At 35.6% G+C, this 13,808-nt stretch overlaps 2 protein-coding genes across 2 annotated transcripts; one reads left to right on the top strand and one right to left on the bottom strand.

Moving 5' to 3' along the window:
* Positions 1–902: 902 nt before the first annotated feature.
* On the bottom strand, positions 903–6,269 carry LOC132273272 (RHOMBOID-like protein 8). Its single transcript, XM_059774265.1, has 6 exons — positions 5,842–6,269; positions 2,922–3,085; positions 2,645–2,808; positions 2,284–2,555; positions 2,081–2,207; positions 903–1,242 (listed from the first exon to the last, which is right to left on the bottom strand). The coding sequence occupies exons 1-6, from the start codon at positions 6,150–6,152 to the stop codon at positions 1,120–1,122; spliced, it is 1,161 nt and encodes a 386-aa protein (XP_059630248.1). The 5' UTR covers positions 6,153–6,269; the 3' UTR covers positions 903–1,119.
* A 1,559-nt stretch (positions 6,270–7,828) lies between these two features.
* Positions 7,829–8,668, top strand: LOC132273798 (protein DMP2-like). Its single transcript, XM_059774875.1, has one exon. It carries the CDS (start codon positions 7,925–7,927, stop codon positions 8,558–8,560), a length of 636 nt encoding a protein of 211 aa, XP_059630858.1. The 5' UTR covers positions 7,829–7,924; the 3' UTR covers positions 8,561–8,668.
* The last annotated feature ends 5,140 nt before the right edge of the window (positions 8,669–13,808 follow it).

The raw sequence follows: 13,808 nt of genomic DNA, 5'->3' as shown, positions 1-13,808 counted from the left end.
ATTTGTAACTTTATGGTATTTTTTTACATTTTAAGCTCGAAGGTTGAGTTTGAGTGTTCAAGTCACCGGTAAAATAAAAAATAAATTAAGGACATTATAACGAAGAGAAAGTAGTTAAAGATAGGGATGCCAGCCAGCCACCTGCAAATTATGTTTAGTAGTCTGGAAAAATGGGTTCAAAGGTATGTTTTGGCAGCCTAGGTGAGTGTTATAAATGGTTGTAGCTGAATGTGAGAGACGATGGCCCAGGGACTTGCATTTTCATCAGCTGGAACTGGTACCAATCATTGGGTCCACATAATAAATACAAAACAAACAAATTATGACCAAGAGAGTTGGCTAAGAGTTGGCAAAATGAGTACCTATGACTTCTGTTACCACTCCTATGTTGATGACTAGAATGACCAGTTACTGGTTAATAGGGCCTGGCTTTTTATAGACTCTAGGCCCAATCATTTTGCCTATAAAAAGGTTCAAACACCTTTGCGGCTCTCTTGGCCCTTTAAGGACGGCCTAATCTTTAGCCCAAAATGATACTGCAGTATAGGGGTTCTATTGTTTTAACTGTATGCAAGTCAAATCCTAACTAGTTAACAACTTAACACAGTGGTCCTCTGCTAATCCTAACTAGGTTTGGTTAAAAGTTCTCAATATCAAATCATTCCAGAAAAAGATAAAAAGATGATGCTAAAATTTTACTGTAATATATCTTTTCATAGGCCTGTAGGAGTGCCCCTCTAAGAGTGTAAAGTGGGCTGGATGACCTGGGCCAGCCCAAGAAGTTCGGGCTCGAAGAAGCCCGAAAGTTGTCACTTTCATTGCAAACATGAAATCCTACTTTTGTATCTATTATGCTGCAAAACATACAAGGTGGATGATGGTATCAACATTCAAAGTGCCAATCAGTTTTCTCATGTGTTAAGGATGTAAAATGGGCTGGATGATTTGGGCCAGCCCAAAATGTTTGGGCTCGAAGAAGCCCTAAAGATGTCACTTTCATTGTATACATGATGAAATCCTACTTTTGTAGCTATGCTGCAAGCCTGCAAACACCCAAGATGATGAGAATTTTCTTCTCATGTTCACATTCTAGACAAAATCATTACAACCAGCAAGCTTCTAAGAGCATATCAGGGTGCACAAGTCCTTGATCCTTGTTTGTGAAATGTCAGTGTAGGGGAAAATCCTGAACTTGTCAGTACCGGTACAAGTCAAAGTGAGACGACCAACGGTTGCCATGGTCTGCACATACCATACAAGTATAATTAGCATGGATATTCAAATTTATAATCACATCTCAGCTGCATAACAATGTTTATACATATAAAACATAGTATAGATAACAATAATGTGGAAATTAATGTGAGCTAGGAATAACTACCATATATGATAAGACAAAGAACTTGCCTAGAGAATCTGCTGCTAAAGATCATTTCTCATATTAAAAAAAAAAAAAGAAAAGAAAAAGGTACAGAATAGGGAATATAGCCTACTCAGTGCAACTAAAACATAAAAACAACTGTCAATTTACATAGACAGTGAAGATTAGCATTTGGTACTTAGTATAAACTTTGTTCATATGTCACAAGCTTCAGGCAAATGTCAATCTGTGTTAACCTAATGCTTTGATTGCTGACAATGAGTCAAAAAAGAAAAGTTAATATGCTACAATAGTCAGCCACCTCAACTCCAACCTGCAATAAATTTCAATTTTCTTTCATTTTAGCTACCAAATGAAGCATATAGCAATTTTCTTTTTAAAAAAATTAAATCAAGGGCTTCCTCCACCATTCTGTTAAGTGAGGACAGAAGCATATACTTTAGTCACTCTTAAACATTTGAAGCTACCGTTGGAAGTATATACTTCTGGTCACTCTTACACATTTGAAGCTACCATTGTCATGTCCAAAATAAAAAGAAGCCATTGTTGTGTACTTGTATGCCCAGAGAACTTTACCAAGAACAATAAGGTGGAAGTTCCTTTTATTCTATTTTCTCTTGCTACCTCTTTCATAACTTTTTTTTACAGAAATATTATTTTTTCTCAGATGTCAAGTTAAAGTGCCAAATCAATACATACCTCACAATGAATTGGTTTGTCATTGCAGCTCCAACATTTGGAGGGAACACAGTCAATATATTGACACCAGCGACAGTACTTGCTCACATTTATGCCATGTACAACGGCTATAATACCACCTGCAAAACTGCACAAGAGGACACTGTTAGGGACAAACTGATAAATAGCAGAAAGATTATTGTATAAACAAAACGTGAACTCACATCAGACTGAAGAGAACAAGAGAAACACTCCTCATCAAAGGCTTATCCAGCTTCTGTCTCAGTTTGACTTTGGGGGAATCTTCGACATCATAATCAAATAAACCTCCTTTGTTTTTACCCATTTGCCCAAGCTGAGGACTGAACAGGAGCACAAATCCAAGAAGGAATCCTGATATAAATCCTCCAATATTTGAAAAATTGTTGATATAAGGCATCAGACCAAGGGCAAGATTGATTGTGAAGATAAAGAAAAAAGCCAGAAGAGCTGAAAACTGCAATCAAACAAAGGAGATATTAACAGAAAAGTTAAACAGCACGGCAAATAAAGAGAGAAATCTGAGAAAATAAAAGGATGAAGGACCTTTTTGCTGTAAAAGTTCCAGTATTGGATAAGGCCTGAAACCATGGCACCAAGCAACCCAAATAGAGCACCAGAGGAAGAAACTGATGGTCGGTCTTGGACAAATAGTGCAGCCACCACACCACCGAAAGCAGCAGAGAGTATGTAGATAATTCCTATCCTTGCTGCAAACAGTGAATTAAAAACAAAGAAGGTAAACAATTGTCTGAAAAGAATTAGAGTATCTACCATTTATAATTTTTAACTCAAAATAAACTTAAAAGGAAACAAATATTACATGGTCCAAACTCTTGCTCTAAGTGAACTCCAATAAAAATAATGCTGGAGAGGTTGATGAGAAGGTGGACAACCCCAGCATGCAACCATGGATATGTAAAAACACGCCAAGTTTGGTGATGTTTTGTCAAGAGCGTTTTTCGAAGAGCCCCCATTTCATCCAGCCTGCAGCAGCAAGAATAAATTACCAATTAGTGGCAACCAAAACATATACAATTTAGAATATCTAACAAGGAATAGAAACGCTGCTTTTAGTTTTAGGGTGTTAACTGCTTGAAATATTTTCAGCACAATAAATTTTGCACTAAATCAACAGATGGCGGATAATGCCGTTCAGCTGCAGTATAAAAATGACATGATTCTGAAGAAGAAATTGTTTTGGTTTTCAAGAAATATGTCCCCATTCTGCAATCCACGTACACAATCTGTGTCTTACAAGCAGGTTCATGCATTCTCATATACATGGCAAAATTCAGATGAGAATCACCATCATAAGAGTCTATTTGATGTAGTCAATTCACACAGATGAATCCAGAGACTATATTCTTATAATTGGGAAAAGCGGCAAGAATTATGCTTTGTTTACATCAAAGGAAAAAAATACAGTAACAAAGTTTTCTACAACAAAAATCAGCATAAAAGAACTGAATTATTACAATCTGTGGTTGGCTGTGGAACTCGGAAACGTCAGTGATTAGGTTAGCAGTGGAAATGACTATAATAATATTGACAATTCTCTTAGGCTAAGTTGGAGCATATATAGGTGCAGACCCCTGATGAACTTGGAAACAATTGAAAGAAGAATTCAAAGAAATCAAGTGTGTTTAGTTTACCAAGGGGGCATCTGTTTTATGCACCAGAAATCATTCCTAGATGGCATATTCATGTTCATTGTATCATTTGGTCGTCATTAGAAAAACTTATTTTGAGTGTACATCACAGTAGCTAAGGCTTTTTTCATTGGAAAAGTCTCTCAACTATGTCATGTTCAGTGTTAGTACGGAATAAATTATTCCGTGTATAACTGAACAGAATCACAGAAGTTTTCACCTCTTTCCACTAGAATGAAAGAGAAGGAAACACTCTACTATGTCAATTTTTCTAGGAGATTTTCTATCACACACATATGGAGCCAAAAAGGAAGTTCAGAATCGATTGAATAAGTCATACGCTGACAGCCAAATCTATATCAGTAGCTCTGTTTGGTTCCTGAACATGGAGGAAAAAAAGAAAAAGAAAACGTCGAATATTACAAATTGTTTGACTTGTAGCTCAATCAAATTGAAAGGAAAAAAAAAAAATTCCAAGATTCTGTTTAAAAATTAGGAATCTAGAGTGAATCAAAATTTTGACTCTTACAGGTTGATTCAAAATATATAAAAATTCAAATAAGCAATGCGAAAGATTCCAACTTTTCTTCTCTTTTCCTTAATCTTGGAAACAGAAAGGGAAAAGAAAAAAGACAAAAAAAGAAGAAACATAAGGATTACAAGGAAATAACTACAAAACATATAAATTCTTTAGAAATTATGAAAATATTAATTGAAACACACAATTACCGGAAATGAAATAAACTTTTTAATCCTCTTCCTCAGGTTTTCCCAGCAACCAAATGATTTAAACTAAAAATCCCCAATATATCAGAGCAGCAACTAACAAAAAGGAAAAAAAAATTTGAAAAACAACAACCAAAAATCGAAGATTCACAACAGAAATTGTTGGGTTTCTGGATATAGTTGTAACCCAAAGGAAGCAGGAGAAATAAACCAAAAAGCATTTAAAAGGTAAAATTTTCAGAAACAAAATCCATAACAGTTAATATCAATTAAAGCACACAATTAACACAATCAAATAAATTTTCCTCAGTTTTTCCCAGTAACCAATGAAATGTAAGTTTGAAACCACATAAATTGTTCTGGAAGTTCTAATCAACACATTACCAAAACTGTGCAATTTCTTCCATCAAATTTTCCCAAAACAAATTAGAAATAAAATTAAACCACAAGCTTCTCAATAATCACAAGAGCAATTAATTTAATGGATCAAAACTGAAGTTTAATCAACAAATATCAATACAAATGCAAAGAAATTTGATTGAAGAAAAACTAATCTGGGTAAACTTATAGCAAGAAATGAACAAGAAATTGTTTCATGTGTACATGTCACATAAACAGGAACAATAAAATATGACAACAGCCAAATAAACCCTAATTTTAAGAAGGTTGAACTTCTGATCTTAGGTTTTCTCATTTATTGGAACACTAGCCAACAAGAACCTCCCCTTTAACAAACCCTAATTTTATATCACAGGAAGACAAAAACTATAAAATTTTATGTTCCTTTCTCATCTGTTTTCTAAGCAACCAAACAGTGGAAAATGCAAGAGACCCCCTAATTTTGTATCTCAGAGATACAAAACTATAAAATTTTATGTTCCTTCCTTTCTCCTCTGTTTTCTAAGCAGCCAAACAGTAGAAAATGTAAGAAACCCCCTAATTTTATATCACAAACAGTAAAAACTAATATTTTATGCTCCTTCCTTTCTCCTCTGTTTACTAAGCAACCAAACAGTGAAAAATGTAAGAAACCCATGTCAAATTTCATGCCAAGCTAAACAAATGCAAACAAAGATTTCTTAAGAACACCAAATCCACATAAACACAATAAAGAACTTACAGTTTCCTCTGCTTTCTCATCAACCAAACAGAGGGAAAATGCAAGAAACCCACCCAGACGTCAAACCTTACAGTTGCAACACAATTATGAGAGTGAAATATCAAATTATAAGAACAGGTAAACCAAACACAGATGGAGAAATAAAGAAAAGAAGATAAAGTGAAATCAGTGAAATATCGAAGAACTAGAACAAGAAAATTAAACCCAGATAGAGAAATCAAGTAGAGAAGAGAAAACAGACTCACGCTGAAGCAGAGGGACCGAGAAGAGGGTTCTCGGAGAGAGGCTGAAACGACAACCTTCCTAGTGGACTCAACGCGCACTCGCCGTGAGAGTTCTGCCAACAATCGTTGACGATCATGGTGGCTGCGAAAGCCAGCAGGTGAAGCATCACGAAGAGCGAGATGACCCAGGTATTCTCTCTCTTCTGCGAGAGGGGTCCGAAGAAGGGAACCCTCTGACCTTTGAGTGAATCATCGGCGCAATCGACGGAGAATCTTGGCTGTTGAGGCTTGATTTCGATCTGCGTCTGGTCTTTGGGGGTCACTGGCGCCATTGATTTTGCAAGAGAAATGCCAGTGGGAGTTGGCCAGAAAGATGAGCTTTCGCAGTAGAGAGAGAGAGTTCTAGAGAGAGAGAGAGAGAGAGGGGTCTAATGGAATGAAGCTGGCGCTTTGAGGTATATAAGGGTATCTGTGTAAGAAAATAGAGAGAGAGTCTCTCTCTAGAACAGTTGGGCTTGGGGAAGATATTTTCTCTCTCTAGAAACAGTTAGATTTGGCGGGAAAGCTGTTAACCTGTACTTCTAGTCTACTAGTACCCAATACCGATGTAGTACACGTTGTTTTAGTTGGAGGAAAAAGAAAATTTTAAAGGGATGTTAATATGTATTTGGTTAATTTGTGTAAATTTTGGAAAAATATATTGTATGATTTTTTATATTTGAGTGGAAAACAAAATTAAAAAAAAATGAGTTGGAATTAAAAATGGTGGAGGAACTTAAACCGCCGTGGGAAAATAATGCCAGAGTTGTTTGCTAATTTAACCTAGAACCGATGCCGAAAAGAGGGAGGAAAGATCCGGCCTCAAACTCACCTTGTTACGGTCTCTAAGCACAAGTACATGAGATTTTTATCGTTTCAATATCTGATTTGACCTTATGACCTCTAAATCTAAGTTGCAATGAAACAATTTTAAAGTTAGTTCTTATTGAGAAAAAATAACAAAAAAAAGAAAACATAAATGTATAAATTTACCTGAGTAAGTTAAAATTAAGATATCTCTTAATGTTATGCATGACATAGTGTTCTATGTGCCTGAATCAATCACATAAAAGTATACATAACATCCAAATCACAAATACATCATAACACATTGAATTTAACTAACAAAGCTGCTATATTATTACCATTTTATTAAGTGTGTGGAGTTCTCGCGAAGAAAAAAGAAAAAAATATTTACTTCATTCCAATTAAGACTTGACCTTTGGAAAGTTGAAAGGATTTCTTCAATTTATTTTGTTTTTTTAAAAAATCAAAATAGAACGAAAAGAAAAATCTAATTAAATCCACTCAAACATGCAAATAAACATGATGATTCTTAATGAGAAATTTTTACATCAAATAAGATACTTAATAAAATTGATACATTTATTTGCATGTCATGTTATGATTCGCCAAAACCATGTTACAATTTCTCTTCTTCGAGATGCATCCTCAGTTGTTTTCCAAAACCACAATTGTTTTAAACCTTTTTAAACTCAATTTTCAAAGAAAACTTTCAAAATATTTTGAAATTTTCTCTCTATTCTCAAGAAATTAAACCAAACTAGTGTTATCACTCTTCTGTTTGGAGCTATTATTATAGCACACAATGGTGCAATGTGTGAATGAAGTTACCTTTATGCCTTTCGGCCCTTTCCTACATGTGAAAGCTCATATAGATATATGTATATTACACCCACACACACACACACAACAACATAAAGCTTGTTCCAAGGCTGCCTTTTTCATGACCATGTTGAATAAAATTGTAGCCATTCTGTTCCAAATGATCAAACCTTCAAAACTTACTTGATTAATTTTTTATTTTATTTTTTGATAAGTATATAATTAATTATTTTGATGGGAAGGATACTTTTCCACTTTTCTAAAGAAATTAAAGCGAGGAAAGAGAGAAACATAGAAATAGAATTGCTTTACCCTCAAAGCTCAACAAAGAATCCACCTTACATATTCCCAAACTATTATAACATCACCTCATTCCAACAATGTCCTCACCTTACCCCCTCTTCTTCCCCGGGATTCCATCACTGGCCGGTTGGTGACGATGAATGACACTGTCCGTGAAGACCTGATCGAAAGCAGGGAAGATGACAACAACTACTATCTAGCAGATGATGACACCGATGGATCCCATTTCATATATGCTATCAATATGATCTTAAGCGGCACTGCACGCCTCAATGTTCTCTTACCTACTGCCACCATCCTTGCCTTCACCATTTTCGCTCCTCTGCTAACTAATGATGGCAAATGTGATACCTTGAGCCGCTGGCTGATGGGTTTCTTTCTGGTCTTTTCAGCTGCCTCTTGCGTCTTCTTTTCCGTCACTGATAGCTTTCGAACAGCCACAGGAAGGTTGTACTATGGTGTGGCGACATTCAATGGGATATGGACTTTTAATGGAGGCCGGAAGAAACCATGCGTGCCATCTGATTACAGGCTGCGATGGGCTGATCTCTTCCATACATCACTTTCGTTAATCGCTTTCCTCACTTTTGCAGCTTCTCATACTGATGTCCTGGAATGCTATTATCGGGCCGTGCCCAGAAAGGTCATCAATTCTGCTCCTCTGGTGGTTGGGTTTGTGATAAGTTTTCTCTTTGTAATGTTTCCTTCCAGGAGAAGAGGAATTGGATATCCTTTCCTGCTGCAGCGGGATGCTTTGTACTGCAGAAATTGAAAGACATTTTGTTTCCATCAAATACAAACCAGAAAATTGTTTCTTTCCCTCTTCCTGTATACGAATACTGCAGAAATTGAAAGACATTTTGTTTCCATCAAATACAAACCAGAAAATAGTTTCTTTCCCTCTTCCTTTCTACGAATGTTAAGACAAATACAACAAAAATCAGCTACTGATGACAAAGAACAGCATTATATCGTTTCAAAGTTATATCACAGGGTGTTAAACAATCAACATAACACATTTCATCATGTTTTACGGGTTTCAATTCAACACTATTATCATCTATTAGGGTGCCAATAGGATCAAAATTCTGTTGGTTTAACTTTCATATAGTTGCATATATGTATATATGTGTATGTATGTATATATGTAGCATTAACAAAACATATAAATTAGATTTATAGTAAAGGCTAAAGCAGATCACAGCAGAAACTTGGGGATTGGAAAAAAAGAAGCAAAGAAAGCTAATTTTGCATGCTATGTGAATTGTGAATCAGAAACAAACATAATAAGCACATTTGAAACCAAGTCATATGGGTGTGATACATCATTGATACACATGAACCATTCATCATGAGAGAGAGAGAGAAACAAACAAACAAACAAAAAAACACTACAGGGAATGAAAATAATACCATTATCGTACCGGTAAATGGGTTGAACCAAGGCCATAATTTGACAAAATCCATCCTTCTGCTTGTCAAAAGTAGCATCTAAAGATGAATCACTAGCCAATTTGGCTTCAAAGCATCACTAACTGCAACAAAAACAGAAAATTCTGAATAATCTACCATCCTTTCAAATGGAAGTATTCAAAGCATCACTAGCCAATTTGGCTTCAAAGCATCACTAACTGCAACAAAAACAGAAAATTCTGAATAATCTACCATCCTTTCAAATGGAAGTATACAGACACTTTAAATGGCATCGAAAGTCTGCCTGAAGTGGGTTATACCCAGCTCAGTGCAAATAGAACTTTGCCAATCACACCCCATCTATTGATAGCTCTTTCCCGGTGGCATTAAGGGAACCTTCTTTCTAATAATACCAGGTTTGTGAACCAATTAGTCCCATAATTTTTCTCGAACCAGTCCTCTCAATAGATAAATAAGTAAAATAGTTAGAAATGCTACCGAGAGAATAACTGAAGGCAGGATGACCATAAAACTCACACAAATTTCCATTTACAAGCACAAAAGAAAAGAAGTAAGTTTTACTTATTAATCTGAGATCCTTTCTAATGGAAAATAATAATTACCTCTAAAAATCGGAAAAGATGGTATAGATGAACCAGATTTTTGATATTTCAAATGCTTGATTAGCAGTGGAACTTTCTCTTCTTGTCAATATGTAGGTTGTTCTAATCAGTAGCACCAACACTGTAATCAGATGTAAGAGAAAGATACTTATAACACAATAATGACTTCTAGTTTGAATGCAGCCTATCTACAGTTGGCATATGAGACCATTTATTTCTCAAGGGTATTGAAACACTAGAATAGGTGTCCCTTCATCACTTATGATATGGGTACCCAAATTTTTGTTCTTTTAACTTATCAGGTGCCAAATCCAGGATTGGCACTTAAAATAATCAACAAACTAGTATAACAAACACCATGATATGAAAAAATCTACTTCACTATAGGCAAATTTAACTAGTTATACTACATAAAATTTCTAAGCTAACATTATGCAAAAATGTCACCCACATACAAGCTCCTTCCTGAACTCAGGGCAAGAATTCGTAAAATATTAGAGAAACATGCAGTGTTCTTAAGTGATGCAAGATTCAAACAACTGATGGGACTGAAAGCTGAAATAAACTGGCTCACACTTCATGATTAAGATCTCATGAATTAAACATGGGATTATAAATACAAAAGATCAAATAATTTATAAATTTGTGAAGTAGCAAAACGTATGTTACATGGACTCTTTAACAGTATGTGAAATACCCATGTCGGACATAGTAGTACATTTGGTTGGACATGAAACCAAAAATCATATTCAATAATTCATTTTAATCAATTATTGCCTTAAAATGAGCTAAATGCCTATTTTGAACACCTGGACACATATCTACCAAAAAAAAAAAAACCCGTGTCTAAGTAACATAGGGCATGACTCCTAATTACACAAGTCTGTCTAGCTACTAAATAAGACATACAGATACTGTCTTAAAGAATCAAGATGAGAAGAAATAATGTTATCACAAAAAAAGCTAAAAACTTCTGCAAAATAACATGATACAGCATAACTAGCTGTGTGGATAGAAAAAACAGAGGGTATCCAACAGTGGAGAAGTGACCTGGGGACAAAAATTGATAAAAGCAGGAGTGACCTTGAAGTGACACCAAATCCCCCTCCACTGAAACAGCACAGCTACAATACATATTCCATCCTTTAACAAGAACACAAGTATGCATAGAATAAAAACAATGATTGAATAAATTCCTTCTCAAAGTTAAGTTCACATGGAAGTTGTATAATAAACAAATATTGGATATCAAAACCAAGAAAATTTCATGCAGCTTCAATTAGTGAAATAATAATTATAGGCTCACAAGCAGGAGTAGTTTTGATGTTATAGATCACCAAACAGAACTATCAAGCAAAGGATCATTTAACATGGCTGAACATCAGAAATTCTGAATAGGAACATATCATTTGGGCAATTAACAGAACAGATTCAAATTAGACCCTAATTCCTTTTTGAGGTAACATAAAGAAATTGAATGCTGACTTGGTGTCTATGTTTAGCTCCTTTAAAGTAGAGAAAGGTGTGGCGATTCCCGTTTTCTGATATATTGCATCCTAGGTAGTAGATAGGTGTATGCATAATTCCATCTTTGAGTAGCAAAACTTGGGTATGCTAAATTGTATCTGATGAGTTACCGTTAGATGCTTTCGAGTCAAGCGTGTACCACCCACCAAAATCTACCACTAGGAGTACAGCTAGGGAGATCTCAGCTCTGACATGCCACATTGCAACAGGGTCTGTAAAAGAATGCTTCAAGTTTAACATAATTTGACAATCCAGATTCTAAATCATAAGCTGCCGTAGTATGCAGTAGCTTCTTTTCCTGCTAGTAGTTCAATCAAAAAGTATTGTGCCAGACGCCACATGAATTGGAACAAATATTTGACATCCAAGGAATAAGTGCTTTAAAACATGTTTCTCCATATGAATACTGATCTTATTGTCTCCTAAAGAATTGTTACAATGACAATATAACTGTCTGTCAAGAGTGGTTTTCCTTATGAAAGAGCAAAGCAAGAAGAAAACAAATTGTTATGACAAACGCAGTGAGCCCAAGAACAAATCATGAAACACGATAGAAAAATAAGCACAACACAAACAAAGAACATAAATATTTAGCGTGGTTCGACATAAGTTGTGTCTACATCCACGGTGTAGATCTGGCAAAAGATTTAACCACGCGAAAATCAGGAGATTACAAGTTTCAGGCACCCCAAACCCTAGCTCTCGCTCTCACTTTCACTCTCTATTCTGCGATTTTAAGTCTCTCAATGTCCCACTCCAAACCCTAAACGCCCTTATATATCGGGCTACAAGATATTACTAAACAGGATCCACAACCCGCAAGAAAAAAAAATGGGTCAAAAATTTCCTCAGGTCGCCAAGTCGAAAATAGGTCGCAACTCAACCCGGAACCAACTTCGGGACACAACATCACAAAAATTATTTCTCTGGTCCATGCAACAAAGAAGATGAGATAAAATAGGGTAATTAAAGTATTTCACATAAATACTCCCTGGATTGATTCGATGATATGAGTATTGTTCTTATGAATTACATGGACTTCATCAAAACATTAAATTAAACTCAACAGAATGCTGTCCCAGCTGCTAGGTTTCCGTGGTACGTTCATTTTACACTTTCTTGGTTTTCACCCCTATCATTTGGATTTAGATACTTGAAATAAATAATTAAAATCCCAGAACTTCACAAGAAATCAACATCATATGACTGACTACAACAAATTTCTAAAAGTTTGAAAAGGTAACATACTTTGCTGCAGGAAAACCATTTTAATCACAAAAGATAGCTAATAGTTAGAGCAAGCGTTCCTGAGAACACACAGTGCAAAAGGAACCTTGCGCTGCGGAAATGAATGATAAGTTCTTTGAATTTATAAATTATGAAGAATCTCCAAGAGAGTACAATACAATTTTTTTACAAAATCATATAGGCTCTTTCAGCATGTAGAGTTACAAACAAGCCTGCTTAATTGACACATTGCATGCTACTCAACCTAACAAAACTCTAAATTGTGACTATCTAGGACCACACATCCATGACATGACAAGCTAAAATTCCATTCTCTATTGCCCTTGCATAAAGATCAAGAATACAAACTGAAAGTGGCCTTCTGCATTTGTAGTTCCAGAAATTCTACCCTATCTATCATCCACTAAAGTAGCAATTCTAATATCGTTTTGAACCTGGTCACCAACCCCATGTACTATGCAACAAAGCTACAACAACATGAGTACTAGCCTATCCACCATCTAATGAAAGTTCGACACCTCTCTAAAATTTATGCAACATCTCTCTCTCTCTAGCAAATCTCTATCCTTCTAAAAATGACTCAAGGCCCCGGCACTTTTCATCACCAAGCTATCAAGATTTATCAATATGCATAACACTAGCAGCATCCAGAGATTTCGAGATTTATCACAAGCAGTTGGCATCCAGAAATTACAAGTATCCTTAGAGATGGGAAGTGGATAGATAACTGTCGCTCATTGAGGGTAACCAACTGACATTTTGCATATTTCATAGTCTCTTTTCATTGACCATTTTTAAGAACACTTCAGTCTTCAGGTATATTTCTATATTCAAGTGGTGCCCAAAATGCATGTGAAATGGGGTGAAGATGATGAGAGAGATGAGTTTCTATATCAGTTGGTCGCCAAAATGCAAGTGAAATGGGATCAAGATGGTTGACAAACGTGGTTCCAGTTCAAGGAATTTTTGGATGTCAGAATTATATTATATCAAGAACTTATTGATTCCAAGCCAATCAATCTATATGATAGTTCTCAGGCTGAAAAATTCCCCCTACCATGCTGGTGTTATTAAGACAGCTGTTGTGTAACTGTATTTATGCCTGTTTCAGTTTATGATTCTACAATGGCAAAGGCCTTAGCTTTGAGGAAAGCGCTTGACTTGGATTATCAACACAAGTTATTACCAAAAGATATTCCCCCTCAAGGA

The sequence above is a fragment of the Cornus florida genome, unplaced genomic scaffold (assembly GCF_030987335.1).
Source record: "Cornus florida cultivar Cherokee Brave unplaced genomic scaffold, ASM3098733v1 CherokeeBrave_3.0.0_Hap2_Chr09, whole genome shotgun sequence".
In the NCBI taxonomy this organism is placed as follows: domain Eukaryota; kingdom Viridiplantae; phylum Streptophyta; class Magnoliopsida; order Cornales; family Cornaceae; genus Cornus; species Cornus florida.
This window is presented reverse-complemented; position numbering and strand designations above follow the sequence as displayed.